Genomic DNA, 20,406 nt, shown 5'->3' with positions numbered 1-20,406 from the left:
AGGTCTATCAATACCACGTCGTATACAGGTCCCAAAACAAATAAATAAGGAGGTAGGGTGAGCCGAACATGTTAGTCAAGGAAACTTTATGAACAAACAGATAAAGAAGAACAAAGAAAATAGTGGAATACTATATTGAACCGATGATACTTGAAAAGTCACAAATAAGGATGTCTATGTAGGCCAAGCCTGAACATGGAAAGTGTATTATAGTACTGCTGGTGAGTGGTGATATGTTCCTCACCAAGAAAAACTAAAACTTGAAAGTTATTTATCTTCCGGCTGTTCTGTTTACTTTGCATTTTAGCTTTGCAATACGGCAACCAAAGCATGATTCAACCAGATTGCAAACCAAAATGCAGGTTAGAGACTTAGAGTTCAAGCATTTTGATAGAACTTGCTAGCAAAAGTTTGATAATACCTCAGAATAAACTTTATAGTCTGAATCCCATGCCAGTTTGCTTCATAAACAAAATCATAGGAGAAGAAACACGTCTTGCTTGTAGAATTGGCCATTTCCTCATTTCATTGGCTATACAACATAGAAAAGTTTGGCGTACAGAAAATCTGAATTATAGAAACTGAATTCAGTAAAGGAAACACTATACCGTCCATACTCGTGTTGTCTTTAGAGTTACAAATTTACAATAACAGTTCCATTCAGACAGGAAATCATCTTTTCATTATGTCATCCGTCTTCAATGTAATATCCCAGAGGTCTCCATACTTGTCATTGAACTCCCATACTGTCAAGGTGTTAAAATCATTGATTAACTTGTCACGAGCTCCCCTCTCCATATTGTATATATGGGGTTCAAAGTTGTGGGGTTTTGCAGGTTTATCCATCTCAATTATGCAGAATATTATCGTAAACAACCCTGCTCCAATGAACAAGTACTCTCCCTACAAGACAAGATATGACAGAAAAGTACTAGCTACATAAGGCACTTTTACTCCATCAATAATGGGATTTTAAGAATTAAATCGTACGTATCAAGGTTTATTAATCAAGATTCGAAATTACCGGAGCATTGAAGTACATCCCGGCTGCAATTGCTGGAAGGAAAAGCCATGACATGATTCCTGCACAAATAATTGAAGTCAATCAAGTCTAAATTTTTTTTCCATGGGCCATAACTTCTCTCTCAAGGGTCTCTCACAATTCATGATACCTTGAAAACCTGTAGGAGGCTCACAAGCAGCATATTCTGCAGACAATGCTTCCCACATTGTTCCTGAATGAGAATATCAGCACAATACAAAAAATGACGAACCCTAAATCAATTGAATTAAATCATCGAAGTAGCCAATAATCCAAACACCCATTTGACACAGAAATTGCAGAATCTCCGCACATTATTATCAACAAATTCCAATGACAGAATATGAGGAATAAAACCCAAATCAAAATCTTCCACAACTGGAAAAAAACCCAAAAAACAGAGTACCTGTATCCTCGCCTTCGACATAAGAATGATACCCGTCCCACTTCCCGTACTCAAACTCTTCCTGAAATCAAAAACACAAATTAGGACGCTTAAAACAGCACAAAGAGACATTTGCACGCATGTGTTTGTGGGTAAAACAGTGGATATAAAGCATATATGATCATACAGGGCCAACAGTGCGAGTTTCCCAGCGATCAGTTGGATCTTCGTCGATGTCGGGTTCAATCTCATGGAATCCTGCATTCAGCCTCGGAAGGCTGCCTCTAATACTACTACTACTACAAGACTTTCCATACAATTTGACATGAATGGGATTTGGAATTGCTTGTTTCAAAACGTTAACCCTAACCCTAGTTTCAGAATCTATGGAGTTGATTTTGGGGATTGAATTGGGAGCGAGAGCTGAGAGTGAGAATGCCATTTCTCATTCAGATTTAGCAGCTTAACGCTTCTTTATAAACCATCGATGCGCGCCTTGTAATTTCCCAACGGTTTGGATAACATTTTAGATCAATGTCTGTTACAAAAATTAAAACGACAGACCAATGATGGTGTTCCACGTTTTGGAAGAAAAGGAAATGCGTGGTATCCTTCTACCAATCCACCACGCTCAAATACTCGCGCGAGCTCGCATAGCGTTCCCTTCCTTCTCGCCTTCCTCAGTTTAATACGTGTACAATGTTGATAGGGGTCGTCATTGGGCCGGCCTGACCCAAAAATATAATGCCAAAGTTCGGATTGACCATTTGAACTTTGGGCTGGGTTTAGGATGAAAATGACAGCCCAGGCTCGACTAGGCCCAGATGAGTTGGGTTTCGAATTGGGCTACGGGCCTTTGGGCCATACTTCGAACAAATGAGCCGGGCTCAGTTTGAAGAAGTGAAGATAGAACGCTAACTAACCCAGACAAAATAATGTATGCATCAGAGGACATAGTGAAGACAGTATGCCTAACTAACCCAGACAACACTAGTATTCCACTTTGTATCCATGTGACAAATGTACAAATATGGAGATAAATAATTAAATATACATATAAACGCATGAGTGCACCCAATAGGAAAGAGAGGGAGGGAGGGGTGATGTATCTTTTTGGTGAAACTGAAGTCAGGTATCATATTTCGTGATGCCATAAATTGACGAACTGTTTGTATTTAAAGAATTGTAGAATTACAATGTAAGAGATTGTAGGAAAAAGATTGAAAGGTCCCATTAATCGAGAATATAGAAAATGTAGTATGTTTAGGGCTTTGGGCCGGGTCGGCCTGATCTGACAAAAAATTAAGGCCCAAGCCCGCCTATGAGCCTTCTCGGGCTTTAGCTCGCGGGTTAGGCTAGCCCTCGATCTACGGATCATTTGGTGACCCCTAATTGTTGACATAATGAGATAAATTACATTTGTTTTATTTCATTGAACTCAGTTGTTTTGTCATGTTGAACTCAATCTCACATCGCTTCGTGAAAACCAAGAATGTGGCTTATAGAATATTGTCCAACCTCAAACACTTCAGAGCCCTTTTAAAATACAAAATTGCGTGAGTCTTGACTCAGAGCAAACAATATCTCAAGTATATTGGATTGGGCCAAACCTCTCTCACCTATTACTACTACATGTCCATAATATTACATGTCCATAATACAAAATGATCCCCACACTTCTCCTCATGCCACCTAGATTATGGACATCAAAATTATGGACACATATCATTTTGGTTTCTCCTCTCATCCTTCTCAATTTCTTCAAATTATTTCATAATATCAAACAATATGCTCAATCTTTTAAAAGAAAACACCTCCACCTATTTGGGTCATCTTTTGGACCTTTAAGATTTCCTTATGGATAGAGCACCCCCACAAGGTGAGGGGTACCACAAGAACCATAACCTATATAATACACTTATTGAATCTCTCATAACTAAGCCTACAAGTGTAGGTGAGTGGTAATAGGTAAAAGTCTCAGATCGTTCGATGAAAGTCAAGTGATGTAATTTATAAAATATTGTCCAACCTCAAACACTTGAAGACCCTTTAAAGCACAAAATCGTGTAATCGTGTGAACCTTGAACCCAAAGTGAGGTTAGGTCAAACCTTTCTCCTTCTCCTCTTTTTTCTCCTCCCTCTCAATTTATTTTTATAGTATGAGTTTTGGAGGATTTTTTTTTCTAAATAAAAAAAATGAACCAAAAAAGGTAAGTCAATCTAGTTCTTGTTCTGAAATTATTATCATCTATGTCTTACTCTCAAATATTTAGGGATTGAATTTATGAATAAAAACCATTTTGAGGTCACACGAAAGATTATTTTTCTCCATTTTCAGTCTCACCTCATCTAGGTCATCAAGCTTTTATAACTTTAAAATAAAAGCAAACCAATAAAATGTAACATTAAAATAAAAGCAAACCAATAAAATGTAACAGATGCATCTAAAAAGGATGCAAATTGCAAACCCATAAACAACTGAATAAGCAATCATAAAAAAAATAAAAACAAAGAATGAACGATTTCGATAAATAGCGGACTTAAAACTTATCGAAAATCAAATATATTACCCTCAGATGGATCCCACTTACACCGAACATCAATCCTTTCCATCTTTCTATATATGTATAAACACCTATGCCACAATGGCATCCCCATGAATTCCTTACAATCCAACAATCAACACCATATTTAGTATGGTGTCGTACCCAACAAGAACTATTTCATGATTAATATCTATTGCTTGTGAGTCGTGATAGATCCCTGAACATGTATAGCACTTTAAATTTATTTTAAACTATTTAAGAAGTAAAAAATATTATTGAAACAAAACTCAAAACCCGCTCTATCATAATGAATTATATATCTCCATCAAGGCATTGACCACGCTTGGTTGGTGCAAGAACAATTTCAATTAGTTACGAATTCAAAACTTTCCGAAAGTTGGATATAAGACCATTCATTCACCTCCCAACACTCACGTTTGATCTTTTAAATCTTTACGCATAACCAACGAGGCACCAGTTCCCAAGAATATTTTTGCTATCCAGCATTTATGCCATGTACGGTATCGTATACGACCAAAACTATTTTATAATTAGTCTTTAGCACTTTCTAACTATATAGATCCCTTGCTTGTACACATGTATAATTTTTAGAATTTTTTAAGCTTTTTAAGAAACTTAAGATATTAATGAAATAAAATTTAAAACCCGCTCCATGCTAATAAAGTGCATATCACCAACTACCCGCACCAATTAGCCATTTTGATTTTCCTCTGACTTTTTTGGTCTATAGGTGTCTTTTGTATTTGATTGTTCTATAAGGAATCGTGGGTACTAGGTGTTTCATAAAATTTATGTGAGAATAATTGCATCAAATACAAAGTTCTTTTTCTATAAGTGGTAGGATTTGGATTGTGTCTTTTTCTCCCTACCGAAACTATTGCAAACGACAATGAAACTGACGACACTAGTTTACACATAATCAACGGTTTTATGATATGGAATAGTGACTAACGATTGAAATCATATATTGGAATGCCCTTCCATAGTTGACTTGCGTAATGGCCGTTGTGGGGTTCAGTTTTCAGAGTCTGTTTGTACACAACAGTGGAGAAGGTAATTAAGACACATCCCGGATAAATATGGTATTATTAAAGTTGTGTTTCAATATATAAACAGCGCCAGTTACTTATTAGTGTTGAAGACCTCGTATTAATATCCCCTAGCCTTGGTGTTGGTTTTCTACGTGTTGATTTTGCATTGATTGTTTTTTGGGTTCTTCAATGTCACGAACCGTTTCACCGTTTGGGTTTAATATGTGTTTGTATCTTGTATTTTACTATTCGATCTGAAATTGATTTCATTTTTTATCCCTTTTCCGTTTTCAATTTCAATTTTCCCTTTCCTTTGCAGTTGCATATGTGTTGAAGCGTTCAGTTTGCATATATGTTGCTCTTTCTCAGCATTCTTGCTTACATATTGCTATTAGGTGTGTTATTCCATCTCTAGTTAATTGCTTTCTATTTCTTCTTCTCTTTTCCTGACAGCGATCCTATGTATGACTGGATTTAAATATTTAGATGGATATATAATATCTTTCAACTAGTTCATTGACTCTTAGTTTTTGACAAGATTTAAGTACTTGTGATTTCTCATAGTGAAACCGCTTTATTTTGCTCTCTGTGCAGCCACAAAAGTTTCTTACAACTTTTTTACCGGAAGATATCCTGCTGAGCTTATTATTTGACAGCATACATATTGTTTTTGGCCATGTAAAATGCAAGAGAAAAGTTTTCCAGCAAATTTTGAGAACATAAAGCAAACATTTGAAAATTGATCTCTTCGTGGTTCACTTTTTTTGTGTTGACAATATTTTATGCTAAAAGATTGCTACCAAAATTTTAAATGTCTAAGAAATTCTACACATTGTTTGCTGAAGCTATACTGATATTTAGTCTTGGCGATTTACTCTCCCAATCTCATTTCCAACTCTTCAGGCCTCTTGCAGAGCCGCATAGACAATGAGTTGAATTCTTCAACGTGGCATTTGCTTTGATGTTTATAGGTTTTGAAGAAAGAAATAGATGTTCCTCAACTTCAGTCGTATGGCTATTGCTTGTTCAGAGCCCTTCAAGCCTTCATAAGCAGGCAAGAATACTTTTGAACAATAGGGAGCTAGTAGCTTTATATTGAGTATAATACCTGTTGCTTTTGTAAGCATAATCAAAACGTCTTTGAGTGTTTGGCTACATTTACTGGAGGCTCTTATCAATATTTGATTTTGCGTTGGGAGGTCATCAGATGCTAGAAAGCTTGGAATTGGAATGAAATACTGCTAAACCACTTTTGAAATTGTAATTAAGCTGGTGAGCTTGAAGTCAAGTGGGTGACTTCCTTCACTAAAATACTCCTTTCTTTTGCTATGAGTTTCAACATTGAAATCATTGGAAATGCAAAACTATGCCCCAAATTGTCTTATTTTTAAATTTCTTGGAATTAATCTAGCAGGGATGGTTCAATTGAAGATTTTCCTCTGTAACCTGAGTATGAGTAGTGCCTTTGTTTCCAAGATGGGAGGTTCAAAGAGGCGTCAGGAACCTTCAAGGAAATGATGAATTCTGCTATTCAATTAACCTCATGATTGTCGTACATTCAAATCACTTGGGACTCGTTCTGATTAAGTGTGAACTTTCAAAGCAAGATGTATGCAAGTTGGAAGTAACAGCGAAGAGGGTTCCTCATCCTGGTTTGCAGCAGTGGATTTCAGCTCTCTTCTGTTGTTGGGTTGGATAATGAAGATGATGCCTGGCAATGATTTGTAACCCAAAATTTGCGCCAAATGTTCTTATAAGTTCTGAATACGGACAGAAGTAAAATGTGTTAAGTGATGTATGTATAAACGGTAATGCAAATGTCATGGCGAGATGAGCCGTTTATCATTACGATTGGAAATGGAGTCATGTATGCTGCTGAGGCATATTGCTTACTTTCGTAATGAACATTGAAAACACAATTGGTGGAGTCATAATTCAACTTAGTTGGGAATTTTCATTTACAAGATCAAAACAGCAAAATTCACTACCACCCTAGAACACAAATCATACCAGTACAAGTTAACATGGACGATTTTCTCTTTTCAGAGTCACAAAGAAGAAAGTCAACTACAAGAACAATGTTAAACATTTCAAATTGCAGCAACAATGGCTTCCTTGCTGTGCCATGAAAGAACAACATCCTCAAGCCCCTGCTTTAACTCCCACCACTGTTTGTCCTCAAATTCCTCACCACCGTCCCCAACCACCTTCATCTCCACCAACAACAGTGACGGAGCCATCTCCAAGACCTCCACCGCCACCACTGCCCTCCCTTTCCCCAACCCAATAGCCCCACCCTTCCCTTCCTTCACTCTATAACCCAATTTCCCTCCCACCTCCTTCACCCTCTCCATCACTCTCTCCAATGACTCCCTCGACGTGAACCTCTTTCCTCTCCAGTTATTGCAAGTCGCCTCGAACAAGCCCGACAAATCGAGCCCCGACGACAACGATATTATATCAAAGGCGTTCATGCTAGTCACAATGTTTTCTAGCTTAGTACTAGGCTTGGTTGCTTGATCCATTAAGCCGTCTTGGCTTGGCAGTTGTAGTGATTTCTTGAACCAAGAACTCTGCATTACGGCTTCTATGCTCATTCTTGTATTCGGATTCGGATCTAGTAATTGATAGATTATCGATCGCGCCGACCTCGATATCCAATCGGGCATTTTGTATTCTCTCCGGTGAACCTTTTTGTACATCAAAGCGAGGTTGTTATCCTCGAAAGGCAAAGATCCTGCAAGTAATACATACAAGATGACTCCACAAGACCACGCGTCAGCTTTTGCCCCGGCGTATCCCCGCCGGGCTACAACCTCCGGCGCCGTGTACGCCGGCGTACCGCAGGCCGTGTGGAGCAATCCGTTCTTGAGCTGCTCAGGCAAAGCCGAGAGACCGAAGTCCGAGACCTTGACATTCCCGTTCTGGTCCAGCAACAGATTCTGCGGTTTCACGTCGCGGTGAGCAACGCCGTTCTGATGGCAAAAGTGGAGAGCCGAAACGAGCTGCTGGAAGTACATCCGCGCCGAAGATTCCTTCAATCGTCCGCGACGGAGGACCTTAGAAAAGAGCTCGCCCCCGGAAGCGAGTTCCATGACGAGGTAGATCTTGGTTTTCGTCGCCATGACCTCGTGGATTTTGACGATGTTCGGGTGGTGGTGAAGGCGGCGCATGGCGGAGACTTCGCAGGTAATGCGAGACTCCATGGAAGGATCCAGCGAGAGGATACTCTTGTCGATTATTTTGATGGCCACCGGAGTGTTTTCAGCGATGGATCGCGCCAAATAAACCTTGGCGAAACTGCCTCGGCCCAACAGGCGGCCCAGCTGGTACTTGTTGAGAAGTGTGGAGGCGGATGGTGGTGGAAGTGGAGGCGGTGGAGGTGGGGCCCCAGCCGTCATGGGTGCGTAAGTTGTGAGGTCCGGAAGGCACGCAGATTGAACCCACAGAGTGCACGGGACGGGTTGGTGCGGGGTGAGAGGGTTTCGCTTTTATAGCTGGAGAGCAGCAGTCAGTGGGCACAAGATTCCAGGTGTTTTCCTTCATTTGTTTCCGAAATTACCCTTTTTGTCTTCTTTTTCATAAATATTAAATACACAATATTTTCTGCTACATTTTAGGGGAGGCATTAATTTTGTATAAATTTGGTTTTAAATACTTGGAAATTAATTATCGGTGGCTAACACACCTTATGCATTATTCAAATGGTCTGAGATATTTTTAATTCTATTTGTTCAGCAACAAATATGTTTTTTTTTATTAACTCTCGTAAGATGTTAATATGATGATCGCGTTTGTATTTTAAACAATGATGATTCATTTTCAGGTGACGCTTGGTTCGTGAAATCCAACTTTTCAGGAATATGAGTTTTTCCTTTTGTCAATGATTTCTATGTTTGATTGGTAGAATCATTGGAATTCTAGAAAACTGAATTTTACCAAAAGAGAAATTTCCCTTTCCCATCCTCATCTTCACTTTTTTTTTAATTAAATACTTATAATATCATTTTGAAAAACACGTAATTTGGACATTGTTCCACAATCATGTATTTTAAATATGTTTTTTTATTATTTCATTTCTCATTAATTAAATATGATCACATAAAACAAAAAAAAAATCTATTTTTCCATTTGTACAATTTTTAATTTAGATATTCAAATTAAAATATTATTTTAAATTTAAATATGTCATACAATGTAAAATAATTAATATGACTAAAGAAAACAACAATAAGTATAATTACAATACGATACAAACATTGACAAAAAATAGAGTGTCAAAAAATAGCTTTCCTAACATTATTTTTTCATTCTCATCTTCAAATCCGTGAACCAAACGAGCCATATAGTTAAATCAACCTCTCAAAAATATATTCAAAAGAATTGCACATATCCCACTTGTTTGGTGAGGCGTCACTCACAGCAAAACCGCTGTGCAACTCGCTAGCGGTTGACACCTCACCAAATGGAGGCATGCTGTCAACCGATCCGTTGGCATATAGCCAGTGATCCGCCATAAAAAAAACTCCCAACAGTGGAACAGAATTAGTGTAAGAACACGAGTTGGAATGAGCCTTTTGTAATGAAAAAGCACAACCGTGCATTCACAATTAATATGGATCCGTTCGATAGAATAATTTGATTGATTTTCAATGCAGCAAACAGACACTACGTAATCTCACCGCGTATGTAAAGCTAGCACATAATTAAGATATATGTATTATCACTAATCCCCATTGAAATGAAAGTCGAACGAATATCATTAACTTTGGTGATATTTTTTTCTGTCCATTCAAAAAAGGGGAGACTCTCGTGACCAGATTGATTTGTGTGAAAAGTGGGGTCATGCATCTTTATTACAAGCACTTAACTGGCCATCACTAACAACCAAACAAAAAAAAATATCTCCACAAAAAAAAATATTTCAAAGGCTGCTGCTACTTTCCACGCAACTTGCATGGTGCAGTCAGATTAGCAGTAGCACCCCTGCACCTCCACCTCAACCTCTCACCGATTCACGGGGTCAAATTGAGGAGTTGTGAGCGACTCTCATTCTTAGATACAATTCCCCTTTAAAATCATATTAAATTATAATTTTATGTTTTAAAATGATATATTAGAGTGTTAGAGTTAGAAATTAGTATTTATAATTTAAAATTTAGTGTTTAAGATTTAGAAAACAACGAGTCGTTGACTGAGATGATGAATTTGATCGCGTTAACTTTTAGCGCAAACAGGAGGTCGGGAGTTCAAGTCCCATAAATATTTTCATTAGCATAATTTGTGACATGGATCATTGTTCTGCTTAGCGTATGCAAGTATCACCATGCGTTATCTCCTATACTGGATCTCGTTTCAGGTCTCAATTAGTCTATAGGGATTGCAGGGTCTTTCATGTGACCCGAAATTATCAGCCAATTTTTCAGTGGAGAGTTGAGTAAGTTTCACGTCAAATTTTTTTTTTTAATAGGGGATAGTAATTTTTTAAACATAATTTTGAGGAAGATTAGTATTGACTTATTACAACTGGCGTGGGTGAGGTCAAAATAGTGACGTAGAGTGAGGGTACATTTGTAATTTAATGCTAAGAAAGTCACCGAGCGGCCGAGAACTCACGAGAAGTTTGTGTTGGCTGGCGTAAGATACGAGGTCGCACTCTCTTTGTTACGTAATTTGTGGAGGCTGTTGCGCGCGCATGGCAATTGGGTTGAGCTGCACGGATGAGAACTTGCCACGTCATCGAAGGGTGACCTGTTTTGTTAGGTGGAGAATGGTAGGGTCCACCGTTGAAGAAATAATATAGTGAGGAGAAAGCTATGTAGGGCAACAAATTGAGGGCACACAAAAAATGACAAAAATAATAAAAATAATTGAGGTTGGGGGCTTTGAGGTTGTTTTAGACTTGGAAGTTGGAACGCCAAGAATCAATAATCAAGTAGAGCATATACTATATAGAATATTCGATAGAAAACAAGTCAATATTTAGATCGAGTAAAGATCCACATAATGAGAAAAAAAAATCAAACATCTTTGGTATGATTTAGACATATTATTTTCTACTCAACTTGCCTTTTCATTTACTATTCTTCGAGTGTGTATTGGATATAATTTATTGAGTTTGTATACTAATCCACAAACTACACATGTTAGACAAACTCATAAAAAATTCACGTGTGAGCTCATGTCTCCAAAAATGATTGAACTTTGATAGAAAAGTATGATTATCATACACCTTTAACACCATGGTCAACATCATCATTACTTCAGAGTGTCAAGTCATGTGTGTTTATTAGATGTGCTAAATGATAACATATTGTTATGAAATGTTTATCACCATATTATATTAATGTGCCTCAAAATATATGTCATATCAATTAATATAATCATAATTAGTTGGATCAAATTTCCTCCTTCCAATGGTGAAATCAAATTAAAATAAAATCATTTTGTTTTAAGAAAAATAGATAATTTTAAGATAATCTTTCTCTTTGGTTGTTTAAAAAAGAAGAAGAAGAAGCAAGACATATATATATACATTATATATTTTGAGTGTTTTTCCTTTTGAAACGAAAAATAATAATATACACAACAAAACAATGCTATTAGGTTATAATAATATTAAGAATTAAAAAGAGAGAAAACTAAATAAAATAATGATTTGCAAATCTAATTGATGGCCCTTCCAATCTTAATTCGAACTATTTCTCACTTTTCATTACAAAACTAATGGAGGGGGCCATTGCGGTCACTAACTTGAGAGAGCTAACGTCCATTGAAGTCAATATATTGGATGATTGGATCTTGCCTAAATTATTAGGTTATAATAATATTAACAATTAAAGTGAACAAGTCCAATTGATACGCGTACATTTTATGATTGCTATGCTTGATTAAATAAAAAGTGCTAAAGCTTAACTTATACTAATCATGAGTTCAATATTACTTTTGACATATAGTGGGAGATACGCAATTCCTTAATTGCCATTGAAAACATGGCCGCCCGATTTTGTTGGACATGAATCTTTATAGGTTTATAGTTGAGAGATTTGAGTGCAACTCTTCATATTAATACCCTACGATTTATCGAGTTACTTGAAGGAGACTCAAACGATCTAAATTAACCACCCCACTAATTGAATATAATTATCTTGTAGAGGAGGAGTAATGAAATGACAAATTTCTCACAACATATTATAATATTAGTGAGAGAGAGAGATAGTAAATATGTCCTTAGTGAGTCATTAGGCAATCACATTGCATGCAAGTGATCACTCACCCATTAGGTCATGGGTTTCTAATCCTATCCCGTCCCCAAACTCTTTTGGGGAATTAAGTATGATGTCTTCATTAAAATTCCAAATGATGATTTTTAATACCTAACAATCAAGAGCAAACCATTGATTCCTTCATCACTAGAGGAAATTAAGGTGGCTATAGAGCACAAACCTAATTAACAAGGAATGCAAATTAATTAATATTGATTAGCGAAGCACTTACGTAGGTATTAGTTTACCTTTGATAAACAACTAATGCTTCTATATATGCTGAAAATATCGGAATAAATTTAGTTGTAATGAGACAACAACTAGGCAATGTAATGTAGTTTTCAAACAACAACTATGCATTAATGTAGTGTATATGTATAAATGTTTGTCATTGAGTTCGATTGGTTGGATGGCACTGTCTACTTGGACCAATAACAAGACTTCATTAGATACAACTCATACAAGTATGCCTAGTTGGACGATTATAAGGAGAACATTTTATATGCATATCAGCATATCGACATCACATTCTCAAGTTTCTTTTTAACGTGCAACTGATATGATTAGGCTAAAGATCTCACATCGGTTTAGAATAACTTAGTTGGGTGGTTCATGAGTAAAACCTAGCACCTATCACATTGAAAAGTGTTTTATGTGCTTATCATTGGTGACAGCTCATGAAGAACAAATCCGTGTTGACTCGTGACTCACAACGGACAATATTTGTTAACATATATAGATAATTTCAGTTCCTAACCATCAATAACCCGTTTTGCTAGAAAAAATCCCATCGTAGATTCGCAGCTAAACGTGTTTGTGCGAGAACATTATTGAGATGGGTGACCTTCTGGGAAGGCAAAGCTGTATAGATCCGATGTATCCATAAGAATCGGGCAACCCAAAAACAAACAATATTGTTGATGTGTATTGGGCTGAAAATTCTAATAATATTTTCAATGTGTTTGCGTGATCATCTGAGTTACTGTTATGTGCATTCGTGATGCTAAATGCAAGTCATTGAGAAAAATTTACTGGTCTGATCGTCATATTCAGGTTTAGGCGTTATAGGAACCATTACGTTTGGTGTATTCTGGCCCTGGCCCAGGACCAGGCCCAGACCCACGTATTTTATAGGCCCAATAGCTAACCAGATCCGAAAAAAGGAAGACCCAGATTTCATTGCAAAGCAAGTACGCAACTACTCAGTACTCACTACTGCAGTGCTGGGCCACTTTGAAGGCCCAAAAGCTAAGTTAGAAGGGCCACATGACCAAAGCCCACGAATGTATACACGTCATCAACATAGGCCTCTACGTATTCAAGTTCTGAATAGCGCAAAGCAAGACAACTAGCCAAGCCCGCCGCTTTTTCTCATCTCGGTCTGCGTCTTTCTTTTGTTTTTCCCGAGGGTTTTGAACTTCTGGAACCAGAGAAGAGGTCGGAATTTCTCTAGAAAATGTCTTATTTGGGAAGAGTGAAGGGAGTTCTGGAGATCTCCAAGTTTGGGCTGTATGTGAGCATTCCGATCTTTCTTATGTGTACTTTGGCCAACAATACCGAAAATATCCAGAAATTCATGGGAAATGTACTCTCTCTCTCTCACTCTAATACGTTCATATTTTTGAGATTTCATTTTCGATCGCGATGTCGATGATCACACTTTGAATTTGTGATTCTTGTTAGCTGATTTACTATATTAATATTGATATGTTGTTGTCTATGCTTGGGCGGAAATCAAATGTGCGACAGGAATTTCTCATTGGTCTTGCCAGAATCATAAAATTGATGTTGTTCAATTGCTCGGGATTTTGTTTGTTGCAGTAATTTTGCGAGCATTGAATGAAACTTGCGCAGAGTAGTTGAAGTTCCGCTGCCAATCAAGGAATCCATTATTGTTGCTTACTTGCTATAAATCTATTGGCAGAAGTGTTAAGGGATTCCAAAGTTTCCGTGATGGACTGTACTGTTTGTATGTATGCTATCATGGTTTTGTTCCTTCAATCTCAAGTCACTGGTTTTAGTGTGTCTGTTTGGATTGACATTGCTGCTTTTTGAAGAATTTTGCGTCCACTAGTTAGTGCCAACTTGCTTTTGATGGGAGATGAACATACTTGACTTCTATATAGTTTTGCCTGGTTAAATATAGAAGCCAGCCAGAACATAGTGAATTGACATTGTCATTGCTGTGTAAGTTATTTAGTGGGCGGAAGCGCCTTGGCTACTAAATCCCACTAGTCTTGCGAGTTAAATAATTTCTTCGTCTAAATGCCCGGGGGTTCATCACTCTCCCCATTGAACGTAGGTGTCAAAGATTTTGAATAATTGAAACACGTCTAAGTACTAGTTTTGGCCATGTTGGTTTCTTTGAGAATGAGGTATCAAATGGAATGATATGGGTTTAGATAGCCGAGACGTGATACCAAAATTGTTGGGTGCAATTTTAGGTATATGAAAATAATGGATATTGCACTGAGAAATAAAGAAGAAAAGTACTTTATTTCCACAAAAACGAAGCACAAGCTTTGTTGCACAGAATCTTTGATTGGCAGTGGAACTTCAATTACTTTGCATAAATTTCTTAATCTTATTTTTAACTCCTGAGTTTTTTCTTTGGTTATTAAATTCTAAATCAGTTCTACTTCTTTTGTGTAGCGTTGTTATATAGTTTATCCCCCGGAGGCACCAAGGCCTCAATCACCAGAAGAGTTAAGAGAGATGGCACGAGAATTTGCTCGGAAGAAGAACATTAACTAATTCTAAGGGCTGTAAGTTACTTTGTGGATTTCAGGATGGATTTAGAAGTAGTTTTCTCTGTATGATTCCCTAATATGAAGCATAAAATTTACCCCCTTGGTGCTTGAATAAACTTTTTTTCATTCAAAAAAAAAAAATATGAAGCATAAAAAGCTTAGATGCATATTCTAAGAATGTGATAAATTTTGAGTTGGATATTGCACATTTATGTTTCTGTGATATGTTCACATCATGGAAACTGCCTCTACAGACTCCAGCAGCATTATGGGAGTTTGTGCACCATTTGTTGTTTTGGGAACATGGAATTCGACTGTTTGTGAATCTAAATTCATGTTGATTGAATCTATGCACAATTAGTGTATGGACATCTCTTTTCCAGGGTACATTTTCTTCCTTCCCCCCTACCTGGGTATATTCTCTTCTTCATTGACAAAATGATATGACCTATTTTTGCCATGGTCCTAGCTGACTAGTTGTTCCCTAACTTAGGAAGATTACATAATTAGCATTCATGTTCATGCAGTGAAAGTCCTATGCTGAAGTTAGTGGTATGTGGACCTTTCATTGGAGATTGAGAAGATGACTGAGGACTGCAGTCTGTTTAACCATGGAACTTGTCTTGTTCATCGAAACTCTATTTTATATGCCACAAGTACTTAGCATCTTGTTGTGCTGGAACCAAATGAATACTGAAAGCATGTGACTGATAGATATTACTCTGTGGAGCTATCTTATATGATCTTATTTTACAGAGATAACTTTGATTTCTTTGTATTTCCAACAAAGTTCTGATGGTAGTTATTTTAGTTTAACTTTATGAAAGTTTAAATCAATAATCTCCAGCCCTTAGACTAATACTTTGGGATGCTTCCACCAGAGATTTTACCATAAACTTCTATTTCTTCTCTTAGAATTAGCCGCAAGGAGTGGTGGAATTCTTAGGTCTAGATGGCTGGAGGATTTGGTGGGATTTCTTTAGAATGACACGCAGAGTGATGTACAATTGGCTGCCGCTTGGCTATTGATTAGTGCCATTAAGCCCTGTGTTGGAGGAGCTCTTTTGGTCAAGAGCAGTGGTAGAATACTATGGAAAAACGGTTAGGTTACTTCTTGTTGGAATGACTGGCTGGAGACTTCACGAGGATGCCAAACCCGTAACGGGAGGAAGGCTGCAACAGTCTTCTCTCGCCCCTTGAATGGTATTCAAAATCATCAATGATTCTTCCTGGATTATTTGGGTGAAGACGCATATAACTGGGTAGAAATGGTATGCCTCTACTTAGCTGTTAATCTTTTTTATATTTAGTTTATTAGAATCGTCAGTATAAACATCACTGACACAGTTCATTGTAGCATTTATACAAATGCTACTTGCATGTATATATGTAACGCACAACAACTCCATTGCCATTTTTAAGTTGATAGAAAGTTTGGTTTAGGGTTTAGGTATTGTTTCCATTTTTAAGTTGAGAGTTTGGTTCACTTTTTTTGAGTCAATTTTTAAAGTTTTGTGTTCTTAGGGTTATGTATTAATTTGGCAAAATGACAGCATAATTAACTTGAGAAAGATCCATAGTGTAAACATTAAGAACAAAAATCAAAGCTTCAAAAGGGGGAAATTGATTAGGACCCAACAACTATTATCACAAGTGGAGTCAAGATCAAGGTTTACAATTGCATATATCCTCCAATGAATCAAATTGTTAGAAATATTTTGAGCAAATAAATAAAGTTCAAATGGGGATTTTTCTTTATTGAAATGGTGCAAGGGAACTCCGTCTGGGTTTTGCATTTCTTGTCTTTCGGTCTTTCCAACTCTCTATTGTCCCAAACCTTAAGGCCCATACTTTTAAGCAACCAATCTAAAATAGAAGTTTATGGTGGGTTGGAAGATTGAGCACACTTAATACAAGAATGGGTAAAGTTTGTTGAATCAACACTCGTTCAAAGCAATTTTCTTTAGATGGAGACAATCATGAGTTGATGACTTCTTAAAATGGTCAAAAGGAGCATTTAGGCTGATAACCTAGTTGGTGAATTTCTTTAAGATCAAACTATATGGCTCAGGAGGTCATGAGTTCAATTATCACTGAGAGCAATACTTCTGTAGACACACTTTAGCCTTTGGCTCAACTTATCTTGTTGTCAAGTTGGAAACTTCTAAGTTACCCGAGTTTAGATTCATATCGGATATCCAAATAAAAAACCTGTATGATATTATTCTCGGTTAAAAAAAAAAACAAAAAGAAAAAGAAGGGTGCTTGCTCTTGCAATTAAATTGTATCTATCTAACACCTATTACCAACTCATACTCAATGGCCAGTCCACCTCAATATTCATTAATTCAAGACTCTTTTCTATGTTCACACTATTATTAATTGTACATCGAGGCACGCATGGTTTCCAGTTGAAGGCCAACGGGAGTTGAAACGTGAAAGGTATGGACCTAGGCTCCTGTTGTTAATATTACAGATGAATTAGGTAAGGTTCTTCATCTGGTGATCAGCCGCCTTGTTTGGGGCTTAGTGCCATGGACCTGGACTCCTATGGTTAGTCCTTGACCTCTTCTTGCTCACTTGCCTTTTCCATTGTTGCCTTAACTATGTTATGTGTGGACAATGTTTATAATATATTAATATATTGTGTTAACGCATATGAATAGTTTTGTTGGATGAAAAAAGATGGGAAACAAAAGTGAATTAATGATTTTTTTTTAAACGGGAGGGGGAATTCGAACCCTGATCATCAGGGTGATACACATCATCTTTATCATTCCAACTAATGATTCGGGTGTAATTAATGATTCTTAACGTGTGAGAGTTAATTGTGTTTGGAAATGATTATAGTAAAAAATAATAATATAACCGCATGATTCATAAGAAAATGAATTATATTTTTTTAATAAAAATTTCGAAAATTTTGTTATGGCTAATAAAAAAAGTAAATAATTCCCGTTCACAAGGTTTAGCAATAAATCACGTCGGAGAACATCAAAATACATACAAATTTTACTCCCACATGATATGTAGGGAAGTTGTTTTCAAGAATTGTCGGCACTACTCCTTTAGTAAATTGATTACAACTTAGCAAGTGAGTCGTTGGTTGAACTGTAATCACTTTGCATATAAAGAATCATCCATCCATTAAGACGTTCCAAAACCCTGTTTTAAAAAAAAAAGTTTGAAGTTTATTTACCCAGAGCGGTCAGCTCGTGACAGTCGGACACATTAATTGCTTGGATACAAGTAGTTTGGCTAGCAAGTTCTCGACGGTTGCGGAACCAGTAGGGCAGGAGATTAGTACATGAACAATAATTCCATTTAAGAAACTTGTCACTAACACATTATTGACTCGTTAGTTGCGCCATTAACAGACCAGAATTTAAAGCTTTCAAAAGTTGTCCTCACAACTGGACCATTAATACTTAGATGATATTAATTACGGTAGCACTTATCATCCCTAAAATTATCATCCATAATCATCCCTAAACATGTGGCATGCCACACATATGAAAGCTGACATGGCTAATTGAAAAATTCAATAAATTCAAAAATATTTGATAAAAAATCGGGCTTTCTCACAAATATCAAAAAGGAATTTTTTTTTCAAATGTCCATTTTTCTCGCACATGATTTGAAAATTCAAAACATTTTCTTTCTCAAAATTCATGTTAGATTTCGAAAAAAATTACATATTCGGAATCAGCATGTAAAACTCTTTCCAACAAGACCCATTGTAGATATATTTTACCCGATCATTCTTAATTACACTATTTTATGAGATCAGTGTAATAAGATCTGAAACACTACAAACAATGTAATAACAATCTGGAACACTACAAACAATGTAATAACAAACAATTATATTGTTTAAACTTTTTATTACATTGTTTGCTGGTTTTTGGTACACATGACTTGGCTGAAGCAAGAGTATGTTCAAGCTACTGCAACCTATACCAAGTGGAATTTTCTTGTTTGATGTTTCTTTTTGGCCCGAAAATTTTCTCAATCTTTTTTGGTTTTCATTTTGTAGCCCCATCTTGTTCTTGGAATCATTGAGAAATTCTATTATTTATTACATTATTTTTGATCAACACATACCTTAATTACATTGTTTCAGCCTCTCATTACATTGTTTCACTTCTTATTACATTGTTTAAGCCTTTTATTACATTGTTTGCTGGTTTTTGGTACACATAACTTGGCTGAAAGCATTAGTATGTTAAAACTACTGTAACCTACCAAGTGAAATTTCTTGTTGGATGTTTCTCTTTGGCCCGAAAATTTTCTAGGTCGTTTTTATTTTCACGTTTGTAGTCCTATCTTGTTGTTGGAATCATTGAGATATTCTATTATTTTATTAAATTATTTTTTTACCATTACATACCTTAATTACAATGTTTCAACATCTTATTATATTGTTTTACTTCTTATTACATTATTTAAGCCTTTTATTACATTGTTTTCTGGTTTTTGGTACACATGACTTGGCTGAAAGCATGAGTATGTTCAAGCCACTGCAACCTACCAAGTGGAATTTTCTTGTTGGATGTTTCTCTTTAGCCCGAAAATTTTCTCAATTATTTTTGTTTTCACTTTTGTAGCCCTATCTTGTTCTTGGAATCATTTGAGAAATTCTATTATTATATTACATTATTTTTTATCATTACAGACCTTAATTACATTGTTTCAGCCTCTTATTACATTGTTTTACTGCTTATTACATTATTTAAGCCTTTTATTACATGAACCATCATAACAAAACAACAAATTCCTACCTAGAGGAGTCACTTTCACTTTGCATCGTCTTTGTTAGACGAGATTAAGCTCCCAGATTCAGATTCAACTCAAAATACCACGAACTCACTAAATCAAAGGAAAGATGACCCTCACTCTGGACCCTCTTCGTGAAAGACTGTACCCATCTCCGTGAAAGTCTGGTTGTCTTTGACGTCGGACAAGATTATATAGAAGAAACCCAAGTAGAATAGATGAGAGAGAAATACTTTGACAGAGAATGAAAAATAGGCCGGCTAACCCTAGTTCACAAGCGTGAAAAAATTTCCAGCTTTTTTTGTTCCCCAAAATTTTTTGTCTATTTTATCTATGTGGCGTGATGATGTGGAATGGCACATCATTATGTATGTTTATGTATAAAAACTTTATGGAAGTTAACCATTTTCGAATGGAATAAGGGTCTATTTGACAGTGACAATGTGTTTGCACCTGCTAAAAACTCGTTTTTGGCTTGAACGCATCGCGTTCGGATAAAAAAAAAATGATTGAGCGGTGCATTACGATATCATTGCACCACAGTGTCATAAGAAACAAAGATTGAATGGTTGAATTACTTACTTACTTTT

At 36.5% G+C, this 20,406-nt stretch overlaps 3 protein-coding genes across 6 annotated transcripts; 1 reads left to right on the top strand and 2 right to left on the bottom strand.

The window, feature by feature from the left end:
• Positions 1-445: 445 nt before the first annotated feature.
• LOC120001709 (photosynthetic NDH subunit of subcomplex B 5, chloroplastic) lies at positions 446-1,893 on the bottom strand. 2 transcript variants are annotated; one of them, XM_038850140.1, is made up of 5 exons: positions 1,615-1,893; positions 1,449-1,509; positions 1,173-1,235; positions 1,025-1,083; positions 446-903 (listed from the first exon to the last, which is right to left on the bottom strand). In XM_038850140.1, the coding sequence occupies exons 1-5, from the start codon at positions 1,867-1,869 to the stop codon at positions 673-675; spliced, it is 669 nt and encodes a 222-aa protein (XP_038706068.1). In that variant the 5' UTR covers positions 1,870-1,893; the 3' UTR covers positions 446-672. The 2 variants fall into 2 exon arrangements, with proteins under 2 accessions (XP_038706068.1, XP_038706076.1); XM_038850148.1 differs by having other exon boundaries at positions 446-746.
• A 5,039-nt stretch (positions 1,894-6,932) lies between these two features.
• On the bottom strand, positions 6,933-8,498 carry LOC120001241 (CBL-interacting serine/threonine-protein kinase 7-like). Its single transcript, XM_038849465.1, has one exon. The coding sequence runs from the start codon at positions 8,424-8,426 to the stop codon at positions 7,116-7,118; it is 1,311 nt and encodes a 436-aa protein (XP_038705393.1). The 5' UTR covers positions 8,427-8,498; the 3' UTR covers positions 6,933-7,115.
• Positions 8,499-13,638: 5,140 nt separating this feature from the next.
• On the top strand, positions 13,639-16,500 carry LOC119988987. 3 transcript variants are annotated; one of them, XM_038834452.1, is made up of 3 exons: positions 13,639-13,875; positions 14,943-15,055; positions 15,956-16,500. In XM_038834452.1, the coding sequence occupies exons 1-2, from the start codon at positions 13,747-13,749 to the stop codon at positions 15,042-15,044; spliced, it is 231 nt and encodes a 76-aa protein (XP_038690380.1). In that variant the 5' UTR covers positions 13,639-13,746; the 3' UTR covers positions 15,045-15,055; positions 15,956-16,500. The 3 variants fall into 3 exon arrangements, with proteins under 3 accessions (XP_038690380.1, XP_038690306.1, XP_038690229.1); XM_038834378.1 differs by lacking the exon at positions 15,956-16,500 and adding an exon at positions 15,568-15,825; XM_038834301.1 differs by lacking the exon at positions 15,956-16,500 and having other exon boundaries at positions 14,943-15,427.
• The last annotated feature ends 3,906 nt before the right edge of the window (positions 16,501-20,406 follow it).

The sequence above is a fragment of the Tripterygium wilfordii genome, chromosome 1 (genome assembly GCF_013401445.1).
Source record: "Tripterygium wilfordii isolate XIE 37 chromosome 1, ASM1340144v1, whole genome shotgun sequence".
NCBI classification, from domain to species: domain Eukaryota; kingdom Viridiplantae; phylum Streptophyta; class Magnoliopsida; order Celastrales; family Celastraceae; genus Tripterygium; species Tripterygium wilfordii.
This window is presented reverse-complemented; position numbering and strand designations above follow the sequence as displayed.